Genomic DNA, 27,847 nt, shown 5'->3' with positions numbered 1-27,847 from the left:
AAGAAGAAAAGAAGCACAAAAGTAGTGAAGTGGAAGTATCAGACAACGTATGTGATGCTCCTCATGAGAGTCAATTGATTCAGCAGAGAAAGAGTGGAGGAAATAACAAGCAGGAGTTTCCTGCTATGCAGAATAAAGGTCCTGATGGGTAAGCCTATATCAATATTTAACAGTAGGTCATTTGTTATTTTCCTGTAAAATGATTTCTAACTTGAGCTAATGTTTGTGATTGATGAATTTTATATTTTACTAGGGGTATAGTTATTTTGAATGCTCTTATCCTTTAGCCTTAATACTAGTTACTTTGTTAACATACAACCATGTTACATATTAGAGTATTTTGGATTTGACTGCATACTTGCCTTAACCAGTGTGTTGTATATTTAAATTTATTTTATGTCACTAATGAACATCCTTTCATTTCAGTTTGAGGACTTCTTTCAGCATTTCTTATGAGGCGAGACTAGTGGTGATGAACTCCCTCAGGTTTGCTTTGTCTGGGAAAGTTTTTGTTTCTCCTTCATTTCTGAAAGACAACTTTTCTGGATCGAGTCCTCTTGGTTGGCAGTTTTCTCCTCCTAGCACTTTGAGTATGTCCATGGATGGAGGCCAAATTGCTGTTAGTGGCAGGAGAACTGATGAGGCACCTGCCTTTCATCCATGATGCTGACGTCACCCCATCATGTGGGTGGTTTACAAGTAAACTGCCCCCCCGCGCCCCACTAAATTTGATTTCTTCTTTCATGGTGGATGTGCCACATGTCATTTTAAAAACCATTTAAATTAAGTGTTACTTTTTTCTTTGAGGTTCTTTTTTTTTTTGTAATTTATTTGGCTGCGTTGGTTCTTTGCAGCTGCAGTGCTTGGGCTTCTCATTGTGGTGGCTTCTCTTGATGCTGAGCGTGGGCTCTAGGGTGCTGGCTTCAGTGGTTGTGGTGCACAGGATTCATTGCTCTGCGTGAGGCATGTGCTGTCTTCCCTGACCAGGGATCGAACGTGTGCCCCCTGCATGAGCAGGCAGATTCCTAAGCACTGGAGTACCACGGAAATTCCTAGATTAAACATTACTGTTTTTAAAAGCAAAGAATTATATATAGTGTAAATCTAATCATGACTCCCATGTCTAAGAATCACAGTGCTTAGCCAGTGGACTTGAGGTTTTCAGTGTAGCCCTTGAGGTTCTTCCCAATGTCTTTCCAGGTGCATCTCTCTACTTTCTTTCATGTGTTTTGTACTTTTCCTTCCAGGTTCCTAGGAAACAACCCAGATGCCGTGTGCCTGATCTGTGTACTCACATTCTAATCTCCCAGTAGAACGATTTCTCGCTTTTCTCTTCCTTTTGACCTCCTCTCTTCACTTCTTCCATAAAGCCTTCCTTATTTCACTTATCACTTTCATATGGCAACTCTTCCATATCATATTGTATCATAATTGTGTATCTGTGTTTGAAGGAAGAATTTGTTTTCTTGCATATGGTTGGTACTTCATAACTGTTTTGTGAATTAATCAATGACTTAAGATGGGTAAGAGTTGGAATTTTACAAGAATTGTTTTTTTATTCTTTATTAGTCGAATTATTTGAAAACATTGGCTTTTTTGTGGATTTTTTCAAGTAGTGAACCTGGCGTGCCCAGGAAGGAAATAGAGAGAAAGAACAATGACAAATGGACACCAGAAGAATGTGTGATTGCACCAGTATTTGAAAAGACCAATTCACTGACTGATGGTCTGCTGCACCTGACAAATGACAGCATTTTAAGGAAGGTGGATCAAGATGACAGCAGGTAACATGGACAGATTCTTTATTTCTAGGGGAAGAAATATTAGCACTGAATACTTCTTCTGGAAATAGAGCAGCATAATATAGCATACCGGCCAAGAAAAGAGAATCCTCAACTCTACTGGATGAACACGGCGGAAAGGTGAAGGAGAGGACCGACCCGTGCCTTTGGCCGGAAGTTGTTTCAGTAAAGAGTCCACTTGGAAGCTGGACTGCAGTGAACACATGTAAACAACTCCATAGGGAATATTTCCTGGGCCAGAAATGGAGACCTGGATGGTAACTGAAGAGGAATGTGGAGTTGAAATGAGTTTCTTGTTTCATGTTGAGAGGGGAGCTTGTAGAGTGTGTATGCTTTTGGAAAAGAGCCAGAGGAGGAAGTGTCTATTGAGTGTAATCTTATTTGCATTTCCAATATTAGAAAGCTTATTGATTGTATGACATTATCTTTAAACTGTTATGATAAATTAATTGTACATTATTATTATTGTACATGATTATTATGTACAAATGTACTCCTGTTCATATATAGCTTTTGGTAAGGGCTCGTTCATTGGCTCTGAAGTGTAATATTCTTATGTAAATGAATATATAGATGATTACTTAAGTTAATTCTATCATACATACATTTAAAAAAATTATATAATCATGAATTTACAAATGCTTAGGTTATACTGAATAGGATTTAATCATTCCTTGTTGATTCTAGTTGATAGTATCATCGTGGGTAGCTATGATTTTGTAAGGTACTCTGAAACATCCCATCATATTAACTTCATAGTTGTTTATAGCTTCCAGGGAGAAGGGGAGGATTTTGTTTATTTTCAATAGAAACAATTCACACTCTTTTACAGTTTATTACTTTGGATGATAAAGATCTAAATGACAAAAACAATGCTTCCTGTACTAAAAGTGTCGTTGACATATATTATGTGCTCAGCAAGTGTATGTCAGATGCATAAAGAAACAGCAGAATGGTTGAATGAATGTGTATTGGTGAAGTTCTTTACAAAAAACAAGTCTTTATTGAAAGTAGATTTCCAATATTGCCTACATCTAGCCTTTTTGTTTGTTAGAAATATGTTTTTAAGATTCAGAATTATCATTTGTAGTTATAGCTAGACATGAAATAATAATATAGATTCATTTGGTATCATGTTACTTAAAAAGACTTTTCAATATCCCGTTCTCAGCATATTTTGGAACAGGAGCGTTCAGGCCAGATTCCCTGGGTTTGAATTCTGGGCTCTTGGTGAACTGCTGTGTGGTCCTGGGCACGTTCCTCAGCCTTTCTTTGCTCCATCTCTTCCTGTCTAGAGGGTCTAATATATTACCTCTCTTCCAGAATGATCGTGAGGATTAAAATGCATAATATGCATAGCCGTTGCATAATAAGCCCTCAAAAACCTAATATCATGGTGATAAAAAATGGGTTTCTTTCTTATAAGGACTTAGGGAGTACTTCCGAGATAGGTTTTATTGCCATAAAAGTTAGTTCTCATTAAAAATGACAACTGCAAAAAACCCTGGGTAAACTGCTTCTATCACATAACGCAAGTAATGTTAGGTTTTTCCTTTTCCTTTAATCTAAATTTTATGTTTTATTAATATTACAGATATATTTTCTTTGTCCTTTAATGCTACTCTTTTTTATTGTTTCATCCTTTCTATAAATTACTTATGAATGCAAAGATGTTATATAAAAAAACATTTAGGTATTGTTTATATTTTTGAGTTATTGAATTTTAGCCTGAAAAGAATCATTTTTTTTTTTTTTTTAGGACTGCAAGGGAAATAGCATATCAAAAGAAGAAGGTAAAGTAAAAAAAACAAAATTAACTTAAAAATATATTATCCTCTAAAAAATAGTTTGTAAAAGGAATAGTGGCAACATAGAAAATCTTCCTTTGTTGAAGGGACATTTACTATGAACACATAATTTAGAAACTCTGTTGATAAAGTTATCCTGTTGATAAAAACCTGTTCTTTTAAGAAGCCTCTGCTTTTGCTTTGATTAAGATATTTATCACCTTTGTACACTTGGTATATTTTATACATATTTTAAGGACATTGTGAAAACAGTATTATTTATGTGTAGGTCAAAGGCCAAATAAATTACGTGAATGACCTTGATGACTTAACTCAGTCATCTGAAAACTGCTTCCGAGGATGGCGACATGCTTTACTCTAAAAATTCCCCCTTGCCATCTGGCAGGTGGCTGAGGGTGGTGGACCCCCTCCCTCTGTGCCCGTCAGCCCTCACTCCACCTGCCCCATGAACAGCTCAGAGCTGGCTCCAGCTTTCCCAGCTGGGTTCTCCCTCACAGTGGAGTCCTCAAGGACGGCTGGGTTTAACTGGCGTCCTCTAGAGGTGCAGGAATGTTCCCCGTGGATTTTTCCAGCAGTTGGTTGATACCAGACACTCTTGAAGTTGATTGTCCTTCCTTCTGCAGAGCTCTCGAGTGGCATCTCAGAGCAGAGGACTTCACCCCCACCCAATGTCCCTCTCCAACACAGACCGGGTCCCATCCCCGAGGTCCTAGCAGCAGATCCCCCACAACGAAAAGCTCTTGGGAAGAGCTCCGGAAAGTACTATTTGTAACTCAAATCCATTTGTCTACAGCAGTCAGGTAGGGACACACCATGGCCTCATCCAAGGAGAGGCCTTTAATATTTTCCATAGGAATTAATCTCAAAGTTTCTGCGAGTGTCTCGAAGGAGCAGGCACCCTGACTGCGGTTTAGGCCAGGCCGACCGCGTGTGCTCCCCCGTCGCCTGCGCTGCGCACATGTCCTTGTGCTCTGCGGGGAGCGTGTGCGTCCCTCCTCGCCCGCGTCACCTCCGGTGTCTCAGTCAGAGTCCGCCCCGGCTCCACTCTCGTTTCTGTAACCAGTGCCCTGTCAACGGCCTTTTCACATCGTTTACAGTTTTTCAGTTTGTAAAAACTGCGACATCAGTTGTAAAAATACTTTTGTACACTTTAAAAAATTGTTTCTTTGGAATAAACTTATAAAAGTCCCCTCCCACCAAGGAAAAAAAATTTTAAAAAACTTGCTACTAACAGTAGCTGTTCTGGTATTTAGTAGTGATTTCCCTTCCTTGATCGTGAGGTTAATTTATCACTTCCACTGAAGGTAAGGAGGAAAAGTACAGGCAGTTCAGAGACCATACTTTGGAAGTCATTCTTGTACTTCTGAGAAAACGAACCCTCTGTTCTGTGCAGTGTCCTCCTTCAGTACAAGGAACTTTCGAAAACAGTGATAGATATGCCATAGTATACATCTAGTGATAATTATGTTTCTCATTGTATTCCCCCATCTTACTATTTTAAACAGTATAGAGAGAATGAAAGTTACTGCAGCAGAAAACAATCTCATGATTCTCTGAGAAGAGCTCTCCGAATTTTACCTTATTTACCATTAGTGTATGTACCATGAATGAAATAGGAGGATTAGTTTGTATTGATATGTTTGTACTAGAGAAGTGACTGTGGTTTGATATAAGAGGACTAGTAGAGTCAGAAGACCTGGTGAAAAGCCTGCAGCTTACTTACATCGTTTTAACTTCTTCCTTTCCAGAATCATTATCGCTAATGAGTTATTTGATGTTTGTAGAAGTGCTTAGTACAGTTGTCAATAGGTATAAGCCTTGCAATTGCCTATTGAAATGTTAGAAAGGTAGCATATTCTCAAGAAAACAATTTTTGCATGAAATTTCATCTCTTTAAGTATGTACAGAGCTAAGGCTGTTACTTGAAGTAGCTATGTAGGAGCTATCAGATGCAGTGTTTTAAAGGTAGCGAGTGGTGTTGTTATGGAATTGTAGTTGATTTACGATGTTGCGTCAGTTTCAGGTACACAGCACAGTGATTCAGACATATATGTATATGTGTGTGTATATTATGTACATGGGGCTTCCCTGCTGGCTCAGACTGTAAAGAATCCACCTGCAATGCAGGAGACCTGGGTTCAGTCCTTGGGTCGGGAAGACCCCCTGGAGGAGGAAATGGCAACCCACTCCAGTATTCTTGCCTGGAGAATCCCATGGACAGGGGAGACTGGCGGGCTACAGTCTGTGGGGTCGTAAAGAGTTGGACATGACTGACTAACACACACACACACATATATTCCTTGCCAGATTCTTCTTGTAGAATATTAAATGTAGTTCCTTATGTTGTACAGTAGATCCTTACTGGTTATTTTATATACACTTGTCTATATATAATGGTATATGTTCAACCCAACCTCCTAATTTATCCCTTCCCCTACTCTCTTTCCCGTATGGTGAGTAAGCTTGTTTGCTACGTCGGTGGGTCTCTCTCTGTTTTGTGAATAAGTTCATTTTAGTTTCCACATATAAGCGGTATGACTTGTCTTTGTCTGACTTACGTCGCTTAGTGTGATCCTGCCTAGGTCCATCTTTGTTGCTGCAAATAGCATTATTTCATTCTTTTTTATGGCTTTGTAGTTTTCCACTATATAAATATACCACATCAGATGCAATTTTTAAGTGTAGTTAGATCTATAAATCTTTTATTTTAAGCTTTCTGGGTTTGTTGTAATTCAGAGAAACCCTTTCCAGTTCTGAGCTTCTTGAGAAGTTCCTTGGGGTTTCTTTTTCCTTTCATGGATTCATTGTCTTCAATTAAATTTTTGAACCTTTGGGAATTTCTGCTTGTATAAGGTCTGAGGTTTGTATCGAACCTTACTTTTTCCATTTGGAGATCCACTTGGTGCAGTCTTTTCATTGTCTAAACATACAGGTTAGTCTTTCATTTCAGAGGAAATGGTGAAATGTCATTTTATTGAGTACTAACTAAAAGTCTCTTTTGTCTCACTTAGGTTTCTGACAGCGGTAGAAAAGCAAAAGGTCTGTTGCGCAAAAGCCACATGCAGGATGAAATTGCCATGCCAAGATTAGAAATAGACACAGTGAAAAATCAGAACCAGGAGAAAGAAAAGAAATGTTTTGAGGACACTGAAATTGTAAAAGGAGAGAATGATTATCCTCAAAAGGCAATAAAATTGAACAAGGAAACATTGACAGAGACCATATTCCAGCATACTGGCCAGCTTAACGTTCCGGTAGCTGAAAATACAATGCTAAACCCTGAGCTGGAGAACGCAAAGCGAAGCAAAGAAAGACTAGAAACAGAAGTGGAATCCTACCACTCTAGACTGGCTGCTGCCATACACAATCATGATCAAGGTCAGATATCACAAAGACACCTGTCACTTGCCTCCCAGAAAGCAAAAGACAAGAGGTTACGCTTGCAGGACCCAATGAAGTTCCATATGGCTAAGCTGAAAAGTGACAATGAGATGCTTTCCCAGAAACTTTCTAAAGTGGAAAATAAATTCAGTAAGCTAAAAATCAAGCTGCATCAGACGAGAGATGATCTCAGAGAAAAGACTTTGATGTTAGAACGTGTCCAGAGAGACTTACGCCAAGCAGAGTGTCAAAAGCAGGATATTGGACACATGTATCAGAACGAACAAAGCAAAGTGAAGGAATACCTTGGAAAGCAGGAATCCTTAGAGGAGAGGTTATCTCAACTCCAGAGTGAAAACATGTTGCTCCGACAGCAGCTGGATAATGCACAAAATAGAGCCGACAGTAAAGAGAAGACAGTCATTAGCATCCAAGACCAGTTTCAGCAGATCGTGAAAAATCTTCATGCTGAATATGAGAAACACGGTCTGATGCTGGAGGAAAGAAGCAAGGATTTAATCAACAAATTGAATCATTTAGAAGAGAGAATGTGTCAGTATGAAAATGAGAAAGCAGAAAGACAAGTAAGTATCCAGAAGGAGAAATAATTCTCAGACTTCCTGAAAGAAAATTCAAAGTGATCCTTAATTCTGGCTAAATGTTGAATCTAGCTGAATATAAAAAATACACAGGCTATGAATCTGTGGTCTCTAAAACAGACTAAAAAGCACACCTTGTATCCAGCAAATAAAAATTAGACCTGAGAGATGCTTCACTTTGAGTAGAGACATCGTGACGCTTATGAAATGTTAAGAGATTAAATTCTAAATTTTTAATATAGACAGGTATTAGTAATTTACTCTTTTACTATTCAGAAAATAATTTTAATCTCTATGTAACCACATGTCAGTATCATGATGAAGCAGATAAAAGAAACGCTCAAACCTAAACTGAATATTTTGAAATTAAGCTTCAGTTACATGGATTACCTTGACAGTCAATTCCGTGTTTCCCAGATGCTATCACTTATATGTAGTACTTTGGCTTCGGTAGCTTGTCATACCTTTCTGTCATATTTGTTGGTGTAACTTTGGTTTTATTCATGTAAATTTGAATTAGCTTGGAAAACATTTCAGACTTGAATCATTTATTCTTATGACCTCTCAACTCTTTAAAGAGTTGTCATTAAATTGAGAATTCATTGACAAGTCATTTAAATATACTTGTCATTAAATCATAATTTGGGACTCAAGTGGTGAGCTTTAACCAAGCTCTTCTTGTTTTAATCTTCCCACTGCTATTTATGCTGTTTACTTAGAATATGTTTACAAACAATTAGCTCATAATTCTCATTTTCACTACCGGTTACTACCATTTAGATACAAGCGTGTCCACTGGAAATGAAGCGTGGCAGGACTTGAGAGCAGCAGGAATGGAGGGAGTCAGGGAGCGGGCTGTAGGGGCCGCGGCCCAGAGGCAGGTGGAGGCCAGGCTGCCGAGGCTCCCTGAGGGCCATGGGAGCAACCTCATATGCAGATTGTATTTTTCTTCTGTGTTGGAGTGTAGTTGGTTTATACTTCTGCGTTGGTGCAGTTACACACGTATCCGTTCTCTCCCAGGTCCTGTCCCAGGCAGGTGACTGCAGAGCACTGAGCAGAGCCCCCTGTGCTCCGCAGGGGCGCCTGGTGATCAGCCACGGGCAGAGGCGGGGAGCAGGGGGAGATTAGGAGTCTGGGATTAAGATAGACACACGACCAGGTATCAGACAGATAAGCCCCAAGGGAATGGCCTCATTTTACTGCTAGGATAGGAATCTGTTGGAAAGATCTGAGCACTGAATTGAATATGTGAAGATCTCTGATGTTAATCGAAGCCTCTAATAAAGAAAGAGGAAAAATGTGTCCACAGGGTGGAATTTTCCACTGCTTGTCCCACCTACACACCTGTTTCATTCTGGACGTGAGGTGGTGGAGCTCTGCAGATTTATCGGGAGGGGCAGGGTGTGGACAGTGGGGCTGCCTCCTTCGTCTGAGGAACTTAATATCAGGAAGGCCGGTGGGGGGCCCTTCTGGGTCTGCAACCACATTCAGGGAGGAGGGAAAGAAGGTGAGTTGCTGTGTGTGGTGATAGTTTTCAAAGTCCATATGTTGGTGTTATGTATTACTAACACAACGTCATAGTAAAGTGATTTGATAAACTCAGTGACAGAGCATCTTATTAGGCAGTTGTGAGACAACTTCGGCAAGAACTGGCTGAGAGCCTCAAAAAGCAGTCTGCGTCGGAGCTGTCCCTGGAGGTCATGTCACGTTATCATGCCAAGTTAGAAGTTGAGGCACGGGATTTAAAGAACTTACATCAACTCACAAGTCAGGTATGTGTGAAATTGAATGTGTCGACAGTGAATACATAGGATAAAGTGTTTTAGGACGCTCTTCTTCATGGACAGCTCTTTTTTATTTTCATTACTAGTAATTTACTATAATTTTTTTAATCTTTAAGTGCACTCATTTCTTAAACTCTGACTTTCATTCTGCCATTTGCATTGTATATATTGTTTTCATATATTATATACCCTTAGGAAAGTGGAGAATTGTGCATCATTCTTCACACAACTTGAGAGACGTATTTTTCTTTTTTTTTGGAGTTCTTTCTTTCTTTTTTTTTTTTTTAATTTTTATTGGTTGGAGGCTAATTACTTTACAATATTGTAGTGGTTTTTGCCACGCATTGACATGAATCAGCCATGGATTTACATGTATTCCCCATCCTGAACCCCCCTCCCACCTCCCTCCCCATCCCATCCCTCAGGGTCATCCCAGTGCGTCAGCCCCGAGCACTTGTCTCATGCATCTAGCCTGGACTGGCGATCTGTTTCACATTTGATAATATACATGTGTCGATGCTGTTCTCTCAGATCATCCCACCCTCGCCTTCTCCCATAGAGTCCAAAAGTCTGTTCTATACATCTGTGGAGAGACTTTTTTTTCGATTGAACAATATTTTATTTCGTGATCCCTGTATTACCATGACGAGGCAAGCCAGATAAAATCAGAGGATAATGTTTAATGGAATGTTCCAAAAAATTATCATTTCTCATCTTCACTTTTCTGAATGGCTGTACAGTTCTGTGTATATTTATTTTGTGCATTTCAGAATAATGTGCAAAAAGTGTATTATACAAACCAGTTGAAGTTAGGCACTGCCTTCTCTTCATTTTTGATACATTGTAAAAGCATGGGGTACTCAGACGGAGTATAATACCTACATCAAAAATAGAGAATTAAGAAGATTATCTAGATGGTGCCTTTGGGTTTTTAAAAAGCTATTGAAATATAATTCATGTATCATATAATTCACCCATTCCAAGTGTGTAGTTCAGTATCTCTTAGTCTAGAGAGGTGTCACCTGTGACCACAGTCAATTTTAGAGCATTTCTACAACCCCAAAAGAAACCCTGCATCCCTTAGCTACCTCCTATGACCCCCCCATCTCCCTCAGACCCAGGCAACCCCCAGTCTAATATCTGTCTCTGTAGACATGCCTGTTCTGGGTATTTTATATAAATGGAATCATGCAGTATGCTCCTTTGGGATTAGCTTTTCTCATTTGATGTCGTTTGTGGTTCATCCATGTTATAGCACGTATCAGTTCTTCCATTTCTGTTGACTGACAAACAATAAACAGGACGTGGCTGTATTTATCCATTCATAAGTTGATGGAGATTTGAGTTGTTTCCACTTTGCGACTATTAATAATGCTGCTGTGAACATTGGTTTACGCATTTCTGGATGGACATGTTTTTATTTTCCTGCGGTTGGATTTTATCCTCAGAGTTCACTGGCTGATTTCACCTTTCCTTGGCCTTTGCTCAGATTGTCCTTTCTGTCTTCACAGTTTCTTTTCCTCTTGGGTAGTCCTCCATTTATTCAGACCTGGTGCCCAGTCTCTCCTCCTCCATGGAGCTTTCCTGACTGTCCAGTTCTCACTGAGCCTTTTCTCTTCAGCCCTGTCATGTAGTCTGTGAAGAACAATCTGGCCCTTAATTTTGCATTGTTGTAATTTTTTTCATGAGGGAGAATCTTAACTGGGTATACCTTGGTCTAACAGGGAATATTTGTTGATATGCACAGCACTTGTCTTGCATAAATGGAAAACAGTTTAGCTTAACAGTTATTAGGACACAACTAAGTACTTCATCCCATGCCAGTTATTTCTTCTTGAATATGTTTGTATAATAAAACTTTTATTAAAATGTATTTTAAGCAACTCAATGTAAAATTGAAAGTGCTTAGTCTAATAGAGGCGAATTGTTCAATTAAATGCTCATTTTTCTCCCTGACTCTGGGAGAAAAGTGTAAACTTGCCTTCCTTCATTATGTAGGCAGAGTGGGATTTACAGATTTCTAGCCTTTCGCCAACTGTAAAGCTCTGGGAATAGCCTCTCTGATATCCGTACCTTGTAACCTGAATTGTCTCACCGGAGTGCTTGCTAGACATTAACAGTTATGGGAATGAATTGACTCAGAACTTTGGTTTAGCAGTAGGGTAATATTTCCATGGCGGTGACTTCACCCTTCTTCCTCTGATGGTCATGTAAGTTCTGCACCACTCTGTCCAGAAGGTGCTATGTGCATATGAACCTGTGGTCATTGTCCACTGAGTAGTACAGAGAGGAAGTAAGTTACAAATTACTGTAAGTGGAGAAAAGTACTAGATACTAGCTGGTTAGTGGAGTCAGTGAACGGTTTTGAGGTACTGGACACGTGTTCTGGGCCTCATGCTCCCCCTTACTGCCCCTTGCAACGGTATGGAGAGGGATGTCAGGGTGACTTGTGTAGAAGACCGCTTCCGTTGGCATGCCGTCTGCCTGAAGTATCAAATTGTTTTGCAGGTAAAATACAGCAACCGTAATAACGCGGATTACAAACAGCTCTTAGTATCTGCCACATCCTCTTCTAAATACATTATGTATAGTCCCCAATCTAATCTTCCCGGCATCCCACTGAGGTTGATGCTACCACTATCTCCATGTTATGGATGGAGAAACCGAGATACAGAAGGGTTAAGTAGCTTGCCCCAGGACTCACAGCCCAGAGCTGAGGGAATTGGAGCACAGCCCGTGGGTTCTGGCTCCCCCTAGTTCCTGCCTCTGACACTAGTCCCCGAAGCCTCTGGTTGTCACAACAGCAGTGCTAGCTTTTATAATCACTGGAAGAGCCGTGGTCATTCACCTATGTGGGTACTTAAAGTGATGGCTGATGTGGAGCTTGGGATAAAAATATATGTATATATGTTCATCGTCAGGTAATTTTCTGTCTTTCCCCATCTGGCCAGTTTATAATTTGTGTATTTGAGAAAATCTAATTTAGAGCATGAATGATTTTGTGTTTGAGTCCGAAAGGAGAGGTCAGTAACGAACAAAGGGCAGACAGTAAATATTTTCGCTTTTTGGGCTGTAAGGGGTTTATTGTAACAACTCAACTCTGCTGTATGACAGGAAAGCAGCCATAAGCAATATGCAGATGGAAGAGACAGAAACTGACATTGGCAGATTCGCTAGGTTATTAGTAATTAAACAGTTGTTTTTTTCCTTTTTCTCTTTTCAGTCTCAAGAAACACAAGATCAACATAGAGAGGCCGTGAGATGTGCTGAAAAAACACAGGATCACATCCAAAAGTATGATTTAAAGCAACACAGAAAACAACTTAGGTATAAAGCAGATAAACAATATAATATGAGAATTAGATCAGTAATGATAATAAAAACGTCGTTGTGAAGCTGAGTAACATTTCAGCTTTGAGCTGTTTTGAGATGCATGTTTTCCCCCATTATTCCCATATTTTGCACATTATCCACAAGTGAAAAGTGAAAGTGTTAGTCACTGAGTCATGTCCAACTCTTGATGACTCCATGGACCATAGCCCACCAGGCTCTTCTGTCCATGGAATTCTCCAGGCAAGAATCCTAGAGTGGGTTGCCGTTTCCTTGTCCAGGGGATCTTCCTGACTCGGGCATCGAACCTGGGTCTCCCGCATTGTTGGCAGATTCTTTACCGTCTGAGCCACCAAGGAAGCCAATTAGCCACAAAACACAACTAGAAAAACAGTACAGTTGCCGAATCATTTACTTTTCAAAATTCTAAAAGCCTACATAATTGAACCTGCAGATGTTTGTTCAGAAACAGTGTGGTATTTTAAAAATCTGTGTGTGAAGGACTGCTGTGACAGTCCAGTGGTTAAAACTATGCCTTCCAAGGCAGAGGGTGTGGGTTTGATCCCTGGTTGGGGAACTAAGATCCCACGTGCCTCACAGCCAAAAAACCAAAACATAAAAGAGAAGCAATATTGCAGTAAATCAATGAAGACTTTAAAAACGGTCCACATTCAAAGAAATCTTTAAACAAGAAACCCTATGTGTGAGAATCATTGTTTTAAAATCTGCATTTTAGGCTTGAAATTGAAAATGCCGAGTTACAAAGTACAGTCAAAAAGCAAGCGGGCGAAATTGAACAGCTTCAGAGAAACCTCTTAAGTATAAGATTGGTAAGTTAACCTCTTAATTTCTGTCATACTGAGGAAGAATTTTAATTTTTTTAATAGTAATATATAAGAATATTTTGGACAATGTGAAAAGTCTCATCGATTAAAAAGTTTATGGTATTTTACTGTTACTGCTTGCTACTAATAGCATCAGTTCAGTTGCTCAGTTGTGTCTGACTCTTTGCGACCCCATGAACTGCAGCACGCCAGGCCTCCCTGTCCATCACCAACTCCCGGAGTTTACTTAAACTCATGCCCATCGAGTCGCTGATGCCATCCAGCCATCTTATCTTCTGTCATCCCCTTCTCCTCCTGCCCCCAATCCCTCCCAGCATCAGGGTCTTTTCCAGTGAGTCAGCACTTCACATGAGGTGGCCAAAGTATTGGAGTTTCAGCTTCAGCATCAGTCCTTCCAATGAATATTCAGAACTGATTTCCTTTAGGATGGACTGGTTTGATCTCCTTGCAGTCCAAGGGACTTTCAAGAGTCTTCTCCAACACCACAGATCAAAAGAATGAATTCTTTGGTGCTCAGCTATCTTGATGGTCCAACTTTCACATGCATCCATGACTACTGGAAAAACCATAGCTTTGACTAGATAGACCTTTGTCGGCAAAGTAATGTCTCTGCTTTTTAATATGCTGTCTCGGTTGATCATAGCTTTTCTTCCAAGGAGTGAGGGTCTTTTAATTTCATGACTGCAGTCACCATCTGCAGTGATTTTGGAGCCCAGGAAAATAAAATCTGTCACTGTTTCCATTGTTTCCCCATCTATATGCCATGAAGTCATGGGACTGGATGCCATGATCTTTGTTTTTTGAATGCTGAGTTTTAAACCAGATTTTTCACTTTCCTCTTTGCCTTTCATCAAGAAGCTCTTCAGTTCCTCTTCACTTTCTGCCAGAAGGGTGGTGTCATCTGCATATCTGAGGTTATTTATATTACTTCCAGATGTCTTGATTGCAGCTTTTACTTCCTCCAGCCTGGCATTTCGCATGACGTATTCTGCATAGAAGTCAAATAAGCAGGTGACAGTATACAGCCTTGATGTACTCTTTTCCCAATTTGGAACCAGTTCATTGTTCCATGTTCGATTCTAACTGTTGCTTCTTGAGCTACAGACAGGTTTCTGAGGAAGCAGGTAAGGTGGTCTGGCATTCCCATCTCTTGAAGAGTTTTCCACAGTTTGTTATGATCCACACAGTCAAAGGCTTTGGCGTAGTCAATAAATCAGAAGTAGATGTTTTTCTGTAATTCTCTTGCTTTTTCTATGATCCAACAGATGGATGTTGGCAATTTGACCTCCACTTCCTCTGCCTTTTCTAAATCCAACTTGTACATCTGGACGTTCTCATGTAACGTACTGTTGAAGCCTCACTGGGAGAATTTTGAGCATTACTTTGCTAGCATGTGAGATGAGTGCAGTTGTGCAATTGTTTGACCATTCTTTGGCATTGCCTTTCTTTGGGATTGGAATGAAAACTGACCTTTTCCAGTCCTGTGGCCATGGCTGAATTTTCCACATTTGCTGGCATATTGAGTGCACCACTTTCAAAACATCATCTTTTAGGATTTGAAATAACTCAACTGGAATTCCATCACCTCCACTAGCTTTTAGTGACGCTTCCTAAGGCTCACTTGACTTTGCAGTCCAGGATGTCTGGCTCTAGGTGAGTGATCACACCATACTGGTTATCTGAGTCATGAAGATCGTTTTTGTTTAGTTCTTCTGTGTATTCTTGCCACCTCTTCTTAATATCTTCTGCTTCCGTTAGGTCCATACTGTTTTTGTCCTTTATGTGCCCATCTTTGCATGAAATGTTCCCTTGGTATCACTGATTTTCTTGAATAGATCTCTAGTCTTTCCCATTCTATTGTTTCTCTCTATTTCTTTGCAATGATCGCCGAGCAAGGCTTTCTTATCTCTCCTTGCTATTCTTTGGAACTCTGCATTCAGATGATTGTATCTTTTCTTTTCTCCTCTGCCTTTAGCTTCTCTTTTTTTCTCAGCTATTTGTAAGGCCTCCTCACACAACCATTTTGCCTTGTTGCATTTCTTTTTCTTGGGGATGGTCTTTATCACTGGCTCCTGTACAGTGTCACCAACCTCCGTCCACAGTTCTTCAGGCACTGTCTATCAGATCTAATCCCTTGAATCTGTTTGTCACTCTCACTATATAATCATAAGGAATTTGATTTAGGTCATACCTGAATGGTCTAGTGATTTTCTGTTCTTTGTTCAATTTAAGTCTGAATTTGGCAATAAGGAGTTCATGATCTGAGCCACAGTTAGCTCTCGGTCTTTTTTTGTTTTGTTTTGCTGATTGTATAGAGCTTGTCCATCTTTGGCTGCAAAGAATATAATCAGTCAGACTTTGCTATTGCCCACTTGGTGATGTCCATGTGTAGAGTCATCTCTTGTGTTGTTGGAAGAAGATGTTTTGCTATGACCAGTGCAGACTCTTGGAGGGCACAGACAAAACCTTGTGTGCACTGGGAGCCAGGAGAAAGGAGCAGTGTCCCCACAAGAGACTGAGCCAGACTTGCCTGTGAGTGTCCAGGTGTCTCCTGCGGAGGGGTGGGTCGACAGTGGCCTGCTGGGGGTCAGGGGCACTGAATACAGCAGTGCGTGAACAAGTCCTTTGGAAAGAGGTGGCCATTATCGCCATTACCCCTACCATAGTTTGACCTCAGGCCAAACAACAGGGAGAGAACACAGGCCCACTCCTCAACAAAAACTTGGGTGAAAGATTTACTGAGTATGGCCCTGCCCATCAGAAGAAGACCCCACAGTCAGTCTCTCCCATCAGGAAGCTTCCATAAGCCTCTATCCTTATCCCTCAGAGGGCAGACAGAATGAAAACCACAATCACAGAAAACTAAGCAAACTGATCACATGGATCACAACCTTGTCCAACTCAATGAAACTACAAGCCATGCCATGTCGGGCCACCCAAGATGGGAGGGTCATGCTGGAGCGTTCTGACACAACGTGGTCCGCTGGAGAAGGGGATGGCAAACCACTCGAGTATTTTGCCTTGAGAACCCCATGAACAGTATGAAAAGGCAAAATGATAGGACGCTGAAAGATGAACTCCCTGGGTTGATAGGTGCCCAATATCCTACTGGAGATCAGTGGAGAAATAACTCCAGAAAGAATGAAGAGATGGAGCCAAGACGAAAACAACGCCCAGTTGTGGATATGACTGGTGATGGAAATACAGTCTGAAGCTGTAAAGAACAAGACTGCATAGGAACCTGGAATGTTACATCTATGAATCAGGGCAAATTGGAAGTGGTCAAACAGGAAATGGCAAGAGTGAACATTGACATTTCAGGAATCAGTGAACCAAAATGGACTGGAATGGGTGAATTTAACTCAGATGACCATTATATCTACTACTGTGGGCAAGAATCCCTTAGAAGAAAGGGAGTAGCCATCATAGTCAACAAAAGAGTCTGACATGCAGTACTAAGGTGCAATCTCAAAAATGACAGAATGATCTCTGTTCGTTTCCAAGGCAAACCATTCACCATCACGGTAATCCAAGTCAATGCCCCAGCCACTAATGCTGAAGAAGCTGAAGTTGAGTGGTTCTATGATGACCTACAAGACCTTCTAGAGTTAACACCAAAAAAAGATGTCCTTTTCATCATAGGGGACTGGAATGCAAAAGTAGGAAGTCAAGAGATACCTGGAGTCACTGGCAAGTTGGGCCTTGGAGTACAAAATGAAGCAGGGCAAGGCAAACAGAGTTTTTCCAAGAGAATGCACTGGTCATAGCAAATGCCCTCTTCCAACAACACAAGAGATGACTCTACACATGGACATCAGCAGATGGTTGATTTTATGTGTAAAATACCCTATTTTTAACAAATAAATATTGGCAGTTTAAATTCCAGAAAGATGACAAAATGATGAACAATTATTTTAAGCTGTTTGAAGGAAAGTCATTCATTTTAAAGTCTGTCCTGACTGGCATCAGCTTTATAAACTGTGTTGGCTATAAATGCATATCACTCATGGACCCACGAGAAATAATACTTCTTTTTTATTTCTGTGCTCACACTCTGAGCTCTGTGCTGTCCTTTTCAAAAGAAATGACCTCTGTCTGTAGCTGAGTCATGTTTCTTAAGCCAGGTTCCTGTTTACCAAACTTGTGAGAAAATCCCAAGGCCTTTTCTCATTTTGTATGTCTTGGTCTCGGTTGGACTTCCCAGATGTCTCAGACAGTAAAAAATCTGCCTGAAATGCAGGAGACCCAGGTTCGATCCCTGGGTTGGGAAGATCCCCTGAAGAAAGTGAGAGTAAAAGTGCTCAGTTGTGTCTGACTCTTTGAGACCCCATGGACTATACAGTCGTTGGAATTCTCTAGGCCAGAATACTGGAGTGGATAGCCTTTCCCTTCTCCAGGGGATCTTCCCAGCGCGGGGATTGAATCCAGGTCTCCCGCATTGCAGGCGGATTCTTTACCAGCTGAGCCACAAGGGAAGCCCAAGAATACTGGAGTGGGTAGCCTATCCCTTCTCCCATAGTCCACAGGGTCACAAAGTGTCAGACATGACTGGGCGACTAACACTTGGTCTCTGTTAGGTCAAGCAAGCACGCAAGTGGTATTTTTGCTGCCAAGGTTCTCTAAAGCTTTCGGCATCCTGTGAATTTGATTGGGGTTCATGCCATTGGAAAAGCTACCCTCAAAAATCTTTTTTGAGGGAAGCATCATACCTTGGGCTTCCTATGAAGCTTTGCAGGATGATGCCTTTAAAATTCTTGGGCTCTTAAGATCCTTAAAGGAATCTGAGGCACCACCGTAAGTCTTTCCAGGGTCAACATTCAGAATATTGAGATCATGGCATCTGGTCTCATCACTTCGTGGAAAATAGATGGGGAAACTGTGGAGACTCTGGTTGACTTTATTTTTCTGGGCTCCAAAATCACTGTAGATAGTGACTGCAGCAATGAAATTAAAAGACGCTTACTCCTTAGAAGGAAAGTTATGACCAACCTAGATAGCATATTACAAAGCAGAGACATTACTTTGCCAACAAAGGTCCGTCTAGGGAAGGCTGTGGTTTTTCCAGTGGTCATGTATGGATGTGAGAGCTGGACTATAAAGAAAGCTGAGCACCGAAGAATTGATGCTTTTGAACCGTGGTGTTGGAGAAGACTCTTGAGAGTCCCTTGGACTGCAAGGAGATCCAACCAGTCCATCTTAAAGGAGATCAGTCCTGGGTGTTCATTGGAAGGACTGATGCTGAAGCTGAAACTCCAATACTTTGGCCACCTCATGCGAAGAGTTGACTCATTTGAAAAGACCCTGATGCTGGGAAAGATTGAGGACAGGAGGCGAAGGGGACGACAGAGGATGAAATGGTTAGATGGCATCACAGACTCGATGGACATGGGTTTGGGTGGACTCCGGGAGTTGGTGATGGACACGGAGGCCTGGCATGCTACGGTTCATGGGGTCGCAAAGAGTCGGACACGACTAAGCATCTGAACTGAGCTGAACTGAATGTAGGGTTTTGCAGTCTACAGGTTTTACGTTTAGACCATGTTTTCCTTGATAGCACCGTAGATTTGACCTTAGCCAAGAAGCCATTTCTGTCTTTTTGCGTCATGTGACAATTGGACAGGTGGAGATGCTGTAAAGGGGATACAGATATTGAACCCAGTGAGTCCTGGTTCCTTTGTATTTAATAGTGCTTTTTTTGGTCTCATAGCTTATCCTTCTCAATGATTTTACTTTCAGCTGGTTCATAGCAAGAGTCTCCATTCCCACATGTTTCAGTGTCATTTTGTTCTCTTGCCTAGAAGCTGTCACTGGCAGCCTCTTCAAGGGCCACCACGCTTCTGTTTACAAACTCGTGAAGCCCTTTGGGTTTCCATTTCTTTCTCTGTATCCATTCGGGTCCCACCTACATCCAGGTTCAAAAGCATTCTCACATGTTTTAGTTCTTTTTTAATGGCAATACCTCATTTTTGGGCATCACCGACTCGATGGACATGAGTTTGAGCAAGCTCCAGGAGTTGGTGATGGACAGGGAATCCTGGTGTGATGCAGTTCATGGGGTCACAAAGAGTCAGGCATGACTGAGTGAACTGCACTGAACCCCATTTTTAATATCCGTATCTGTGCCAGTTATTTATTGCTAACAAATTTATTAGAGATCACCCAAAGCCTAGTGGCTCAAAACAGCATTTCCTTTGTTCACAAGTCTGTGTTGGGGCAAGGCTCAGTGAGTGAGCCCATCTCATTTCTTCTCCAGTCGTCATCAGCTGGGATGTCATTAAGATGGGGACCAGAGTCATCTTGAAGACCTGTTCATGCACACGTGTGGCAGTTGGAGCTGGCTTTTGGATGGGTCATTAGGTGGGGGTGGTCAGTGGGGACACTGACATGTGCTCAGTATGTGGCCTGGGCTTCTTCAAAGCGTGGTGACTGATGCTAAGACTGGGCTTCCCCATGGAGCCAATCAGAAGCTATTTAGCTTGAGAGATCACATAGCAGTTTCCCCAGACTGTGTCCACTAGAATCAGTTACTGAGGCCAGCACATATTTAAGGAGAGGGAATTTCACAAGAAACTTGTCAAAGAATTTGTAGACATGTTTGAAAACCACCAGCTCCACTCACCTCGACTTACCAAGTAATCCTTCTGTCTAAATGAAAGTTCTTTCCAACTCTGTGTCACTGAAATTCCAGCAAATATTTTTTGTGTGTTTTCTTTGGTATATTCTCTTGTTCTGTGGAAAGTAACAAAGGATTACAAGAAAGAGGCATTTTTCTCTTGTTCAGAAAAATGTATGGATCATCTCACTAAACTCTTAGGAGACAGGATATCTTTAGCCTTGCAAATCATTTCTCTTTGGAATGCAATTCAAAATAGCAAAACCTATTTCTAGTTCAGAAAAAGGCTTATTGGATTAAAATCCATACTTAGAAGATTTATTAATTAGAGCCTTATTTTCACAATCTTCTTTTGGGATGCATTTATTAACTCAGCCTCAGATAACTCAATACAGTATACGTCAGACTTCTTTAAAAAGCAATGGACATGTTGGGGGGGAAGGAGTAAGAGACATTCTACTAAGGGGTGACTTGCAGTCGTTCCATGGAGGAATGATAGAAAAGTACTATTATAGAAAAATAAAAGAGTGTAAAATCAAGTGCAAATGTTGTGTGACAAGGATGATGACAGTGAAGAATATATTTTGTGATTCTTGGTGGTTTGAACTTCTTTCTTGATTCTCTGAGTAATTCCTGGTCCTACATTCAACAATACAGATACCATCATATTTATTTGAATCTTGGCTTTTGTTAGGCTGGGTTCAGTCCACTTCCCTCATTACCAAATGGCATTTGTTTTATTCTTGCAGATTGATGATCTTCCAGCAGAGCTGGAAACTGTATGTTCACAATGTCTGCACATGAATGCAAAAATTCAAGTTCTTCGAGAGGAGTTATTATTCATGACAGGAATGCAAAAGAAATGTGAAAAACTAGAGAACAGTAACAAGAAGCTGGAGCAAGAAATAGTGAACCTCAAAAGTCACATAGACGTGAATATGACGGAACACAGTCAAGTAGAGCAGTATAAACAGGAGATTGAAGAAAGAGCGAGACAGGAGCTAGTAGAGAAATTAAAAGAAGTCAACACAGTTTTACAGGTTAATTTGTTGATCTGTCATATCCTTGAATTCACCTCATTGTAAATTACATTGGATGTGTACAGCTTATGTGTTTCCTCTGCTTCCCTTAGAGCAGTTTGTTTGGTAGATTTCTGGAAGGAAGGGGGCACTTGTCTGTCTCTGAAGAGAGAAATATTTCAATTTCCATCACAGTTATCACTCAATTGATCTTTCAGAATGATTCTGACTAGAGGATCCTTTTACTTATAAGACCAGTTGGTATAAAACAAGACCATGAGAAGGAAACAAAGTACTGTGGTTTAGAATGGGTACCATCCTCTTGAATTATTCTCAAGTTGTCTTGTTCAGTTTTTAAAATTTTAAGTTGATCCTCTTATTATTTGAATTGTCAGGTTACATAAATACTACTATAACATTGATTCCACTATAATTTTATAATTCAGATTTAATTCATTTCACATTGACCATGATTATTTTAAAGTTTCACTTTTCTTTTTTTCATATTTAAAATCGCTCTCTGAATTACTGACTCAAAACTAAAGGGAACAAATATAATTATTCAGGTTATAATCATTAACAAAAGAAATATATCTTTTAAAATTTGACTTAGATACAAGCAGCATCTCAAGAAAACTTAGAGCAGGCACAAGAGGAGCATATTGCTTCCTTAAGAAGTCAGATGGAACTCAGAATTAAAGAGTTGGAATCTGAAGTCTTCAAGGTGGAAACTTCTCAAGCAGATTTGGAAAAATATAAAAAACTCTACCTAGAAGAACTACAAGTTAGGAAGTCATTGGAAAAGAAGGTAGACAAGTAAGTCAAAACACAGAATCACAAAATAAATGTAGTCCATTAATTTGTCTCTGAAGCCTAGTTTTTATAGAGCCAGGTTCTTGAGATTCGTAGGCAGTGAAAGCTAACTAGACAGTCCCTGCTAAGGGGGCGCCCTAAGACAGATGAGTGACACCACGTCCTGGTGCGTTTTCCTACACTGTGTGAAAGCATGCTTGTGAAGTCGGGCCACGTTCACACAGGGGTGAAAGGCGGGGTAGTTCACAGAGGGGCTGACGCTGGCGTGGTGGCCTGACTGAGGGAGGGTGTGGAGGCTGGAAGGGGCAGATCCCACCTGCACCGCCCTCTGAAAGCAGAGCACTCCTAGGACGCCTTTCATAAGCCCAGAGAACATACAGCAAAGGAGCAGGGACCCAGGGCACGTTCTGCTAGTCGATGCCTAAAATAAGCACACACAAGGGAAGCACGGGTGCTCCCAGAGAGGGTTCAGGGCTGTGGGACGTGATGCTGGGATGTGGGGTGTGGCTTCCGGGGAAGGAGCTCGGTGGGGCCGCTCTCCCTGTTTGTGGAGCGCGATGCCTCACGCTGTAAAGACATGCACTGAATGCCGTTTCAGCTTTTTGCCTTTTTAAACGAAACCAAAAATCCTCTTCAGACTTTTTTTTTTTTTCTTTTTTTCTTTTTTTTTAAATGAAAAACAGGTGCCTATGTAGGCCCCTCGTAGAAGTGAAGTAACATAAAATGAACTTTGGAAAAGCAGAGGATGCTTGTAATTGTTCCTGGGGCTAATGTTTTAGCTCTTTTCAGTCTCACCCACTGACTTTCTCATCCTCCCTCGAGATTGTGGCTCTAGGTGATTCCCCAGAGCCAAGTGCTTTATTTTTCCGAGGTCATGAGTGAAACATTTATACAAGGGTGGTGAAAGCAAACGCTTGAAAGTGGCTTTGTGGGAGGTGTGTTTCTTCATCCCTGAACTGTTTCCTGGGGGCAGGCGTGTCCCAGAGGCAGCAGGCGTCACTGTGACCCACCTCCCTTTCTCTCTGACGCCCGTTCTCTCCTCCCCCAGCTGTGACTTGTTACCTGAGGAGCCCCAGACACACGTGAGCTTCTTTAAAACAAGGTCAGAGCTGTCACTGTTTACAGCAGGTCTGCTCTCTGCTTCCAGTGCTCACACGGTGTGATGGGAATTCCATTTACTGTGCGGCAGCTTAGAAAATGCAAATCCTTTAGGGAATCGTGAACAAAACTGGTGTTTTCCATCTTCCCCAGGACTAATTGGAGGCTGGCAGAGATGAGCACCGAACTTGAGGTGGAGAAACAGCAGAACAGGTCTTTACTGAGCACTCTCACCACAAGGCCAGTCCTGGAGCCGCCCTTGCATTGGAAATTTTAATACTTCAATATGACTCTTTCTCCAAAAACAAACGTAGGATTTTCTACCTCAATTCCATGCCCTTCAAATAACAGCATGGCAACTTACTTGATCAAGTTTAGTTCTACTAGGTTTTTTTCCTTGGGTTTAGGATTTCCAATATGAATGATTCTTATTTTCAACTTCTGAGCTGTTTATTTGACTTACTGCACTAAGTAAAAGCCATAATTATCTGTGCTAACAAGGAGACAAAAATTTTATGGTTTTTTTTGTCCTAGATTTCTATTTTTAAGAGATACTTATTAACTTCTTAAATTTCTTCAAAAGCTACATTTAAATTCTACTTTAGAAATGAAATCTTATTGCCTAGTAACCAAACATATACTTTCAGATATTTGACCTCCTTTCTAATTGATTTCACCTTGGCAAGTGTTCATAATCATCTCCAAGCTCCGCTGAACCCACTGCAGTAAGCATAAGTGAATGACTGGCATCTAAACACTAACCATATATGGATGTTTTTGTATTTGAAGGAATCCTAGATAAATCCTTTTTATGAATTAAACAAACTTGTAGCACTATATCAGAAGATTACTTTCTAGTTTTCGGTCAACATTTTGGTCATTTTCTTACACAAGAATGCATCTTTAATCGCTATTTTACTTATAGCCTTGTTACTTAAATTTCTAAAAAATATTTTCTGAGCAATTGTAGAACATTTCTAAGTTTGTAGTTAAAGCAAACATTAAAAATTTTTAAATGAAGCTCACTCTATCTCAACAGCACCTGGATGATTGATGACTAAGAGCAATGATTGGGAGTCTCAATTGCAGCTAGTTTTCGTTGTGTAATCGTTGTGATTAAAATATCCATTTTAGTCAGAGCACACGGGTTTATGGTTTTGATGGTGCAAAATAAAATAGCCCTTAAAATAAAAATAAAATAGCAAAATAAATAGCAAAATAAAATAGTTGATGGGTTATGGTGCAGATAAAAATAGCCCTTGTTAAATTCAGTCTCAACCTGTGTTCCCATTTGGCTTCTTGCCATCATAGAGCAATCTAATGTTTCCTTCGACAGCACTGCGGCTACATTGGGTCTTAGTACTTGAGAGCCATGAACCTGGAGGACGTGCTTTAGCTGTGCAGTCACAGCGGGCCTCCAGACACTTCATCCCAAGTCAGACACTGCCCCACGCAGGCCTCAGGGGAGGAAGCAAAGACTCAGTCCCCACCCCAGGGGCGGGCTGCCTACCGCAGACCCAAGTTCATGGTGCTGTGAGCACACACCTTTTCAAAGAAGAGATTGGGAACCAAGCAAGCACTTCTTAGTTCCTTCTCCCAAACTCACCCGTTGGGTAAATCTCGCTTCTCATGAGGAGGGTAGGAGTATAAATGCTCCCCTTGAAACTTCAGGCTGAGGAAATGAAGTTCAACTGCAATTTCTGACCAGATTTAGATTATAGTTGAGATTACACTCATGCTTTTTGTATATACCAATTAATTATGACAGCTTGGATAGAAGTATGCTAAATAGTAAAGAGAGATCTTATTTGTGTTTTAAATTGTGTCTTAGATAACTCAAAATGTGGATATTTCGTTTTGCTGATTCATTTTAATAAACCAGGTTTCATCTGGAGGAAACGAACATCCTTTTAAGACGAATCTCTTCAGTTTTGGCCTGCTTGATTCAAACAAAGATTTTCTCTTTCAAGTTTCCTGTCCTGTGTTTAAAAAATATTTATGCTTTACAAATTAACTGTATCGACTGCTACAAATAGGAGTTTGATATTGATTTATTTTCGTTCATGCATTTAAGACATATAATTTAAAACATTTATGAAATGCCACAAGCATTATTGAACTATGTAACAAGGTTTTACGTATTCATTTTCTCGATGTTACAGTTAAAAATCTGTATGTGTTTTCTTAATCTGAGGAAGCAGCTGGCATAGGACTCTAGACTCAGTAAGAAGTCCATTGGCCTTGTTACTTCTTTTGTAGAATTAGGAAGTTTGACTAAATCAATGACTCTCATACCTTTAAAAAAGTTTTTTTTTTTCCCCCAAAGAAAACAACCTTTCTTTTAAAAAAAACTTCTGAGTGGAATGGTATTATATGAAAGAGACAAGTATAGAGCCATTTAGCTAAAGGAGTGGCCAGAGACGGTGCAGCTGTGACTTCTCTGTTCCTCACCCCTGCAGTGACCCCCATGGGACCTTCCCCTTCCATGGGACATAGTTCGCAAACTGACACTTATGAGAGAATCCTTCTCGCTAAACACCTTTAGAATTAAAACTTGCCGGTACATTGTTTTCTTGTGTATAATTTTCTCACCTTTCTATGTTTTCGCTAAATGGAAAAGTTTAAAGAAAACTGCAGATGTGTTCTCCTTATTAACATTCGACTTCAGACTACTTCCTCCATATGACATGATCCTCACCTAGAAATCAAAATAAAGGTCTCAGAAAGTACATATTTAGGGCAGGAACTGTTAAAGGAGAAGATAGTGATCTTGTGGGTCATTACTAGGATTACGGGTCATTCCCTAATTCTCTGAAATTATGTGTACTCAATAGACTGATATTTATTATACTTTTTATCAGATTAATCTAAATAGCATTCCATATATATGTTCTCTGTTATCTAAAAGCAGAATAAGTAGGAATTCATTTTCTTCTATTTATGTGATGATTTTTCTACTTAAGTATTCTTCAAGTTAGGTCTAGTCTCTAAAAGTGTTATTTAAATGTCACATGTAGTAAATTTTATGTAATTCCTATGATAATTCTCTTGTTTATCTTAAACATAAATAATATTTGACTTATTTCAGATGCTGCGGGAGTTGGACAGGAGTATAACTAGAGAACTAGAAGAAGGTATGTTGCCAAAACCTAAGAATTATATTTAGACATTGATTTCGGAAATCCATGGTAGTCAGTGGCATCTCTTTCCATTGTTTAGATAACAGTTGCTGTCTTAAATATTTTTTCTTACATATAGCTAATGAAAAATGTGAAAGCATGAGCAGTCATAGTGAAAAATATCCTTCTTCCTCATTGATTCATCATGTTCCATAGCTTGAAAAAACAAGCTCTAAAGGTCTATGTATTTCTTTCATTTCTGGCTATTTCCTTCTTCTGCTGCCTCCATCCCTGTGGAACGATCCGCCTGCACCTGACACTATTCTCAGGAAATGTGGCGTTCACCCGCTTCTCAGGCGCTGGTAGCAGTTAAGGCTGGAAACCCAGACTCAAGCAGTCACGGGTGTGTAGCACTCACTTGGTGGGTGACTAAACTTTGTCTGTCACTGACTTTGTCACCAGTTTATCTTTCACCCTCAGGAAAAGCTCCAAACACCCACATCGGTTTGGGTCCTGCCAAAGTAGTCGGCCTTACCTCCTTACCACCCTCCTCTGCCCTCAGCTCTGCATCTAACCAGCCAGACTGTAGGATCCCAGAGCTGCGCGTCCTCACCTCCGGTCTTTGTACGAGCTTCTCCCCTCCATCTCCTGTACTTTTTCCTGTCCTTCAGGCATCTGCTTCCATAGCACCTCCACTAGAAAGCTGGCAGTACAGACACGAAGCTGGCTGTCCCTTCTGAGTGTCCCTGTGCCGTCTTTTATATCTGTTTTGTATTTATGAGTCTGTGTGGAAGTTGCCTGTTTGTCTGTTTTTCCAGTTGAGGGCATATCATTTTCCAGGGTGGACCTGGGTCGCCTTCATCTTATAATTGCAGCCCTTGTCCCAGCATCTTTGCACACAGTTACTGAGTGAACCAATGAAGAATGAGGAAACCAGAAATCTGATGCTCAGCCACACGTGCACCATGAGCAGGTTATAGAACTGTAATCTTGTATTTCACGTCATGCCACCTATAGATAGACTTCATTTTTCGGAACACTAGGAAAGGTCTCAGGTTTTTTCGTTTTTTTGTTGGTTTGTTATAACTAATAGTTACTTAACTCAAGTATTTTAGGTAAAGAATACAATTCTTTCCTTTTCTTTCCAGTTGAGGCTGAAATGGCATCTGATGCCTTTCAAGTGTCTTCTCGAAGCTCTTCAGATGGGTCAAATGTGTATGATGACCAATTTTTGCAAGCAAAAGCAGAGTATCAACAGATTTTGTTTGAAAAATATAAGATTTAGGAAGATAAATAGTAAACGTTTCCCTACTGGACTGTTTCCATGACATTTCATTGTTTCCCATTAAAGATGATGAGAAAATCTTTTTGAAAAGAAAATATTTTTGTGTTACGTGTGTATGATGAAAATTTACATAGTATTTTAAGTGGTGTTTCTCTGCATCTAACTTACTTTAAAGCAGACTTAAAAACCAGCACTGTTGAGTTTTCCATATTCTAAGCGATAGTGTTAGTCACTCAATTGTGTCCAACTGTTTGCAACCCCATGAACTGTAGCCCACCAATCTCCTCTGTCCATGGAATTCTTCAGGCAGGAATACTGGAGTGGGGAGCCATTCCCTTCTCCAGGGCATCT

The 27,847-nt window shown here is 40.5% G+C and overlaps 1 protein-coding gene across 1 annotated transcript; it reads left to right on the top strand.

Moving 5' to 3' along the window:
• LOC133044576 (ankyrin repeat domain-containing protein 26-like) lies at positions 1-27,418 on the top strand. The gene is made up of 12 exons (XM_061125999.1): positions 1-148; positions 1,614-1,784; positions 3,562-3,595; positions 6,622-7,575; positions 9,213-9,362; positions 12,598-12,668; positions 13,441-13,534; positions 20,912-21,202; positions 21,795-21,997; positions 23,246-23,402; positions 26,181-26,226; positions 27,360-27,418. The coding sequence occupies exons 1-10, from the start codon at positions 126-128 to the stop codon at positions 23,367-23,369; spliced, it is 2,115 nt and encodes a 704-aa protein (XP_060981982.1). The 5' UTR covers positions 1-125; the 3' UTR covers positions 23,370-23,402; positions 26,181-26,226; positions 27,360-27,418.
• The last annotated feature ends 429 nt before the right edge of the window (positions 27,419-27,847 follow it).

Source organism: Dama dama, chromosome 23 (genome assembly GCF_033118175.1).
Source record: "Dama dama isolate Ldn47 chromosome 23, ASM3311817v1, whole genome shotgun sequence".
NCBI classification, from domain to species: Eukaryota; Metazoa; Chordata; class Mammalia; order Artiodactyla; family Cervidae; genus Dama; species Dama dama.
This window is presented reverse-complemented; position numbering and strand designations above follow the sequence as displayed.

Excerpts from the sequence above, each read along its gene's own strand:
- LOC133044576 (XM_061125999.1), top strand. The coding sequence starts at position 126 with ATGCAGAATAAAGGTCCTGATGG. Across the intron at positions 3,596-6,621 it reads TAGCATATCAAAAGAAGAAG|GTTTCTGACAGCGGTAGAAA; the intron begins GTAAAGTAAAAA and ends TGTCTCACTTAG. Across the intron at positions 9,363-12,597 it reads TACATCAACTCACAAGTCAG|TCTCAAGAAACACAAGATCA; the intron begins GTATGTGTGAAA and ends TTCTCTTTTCAG.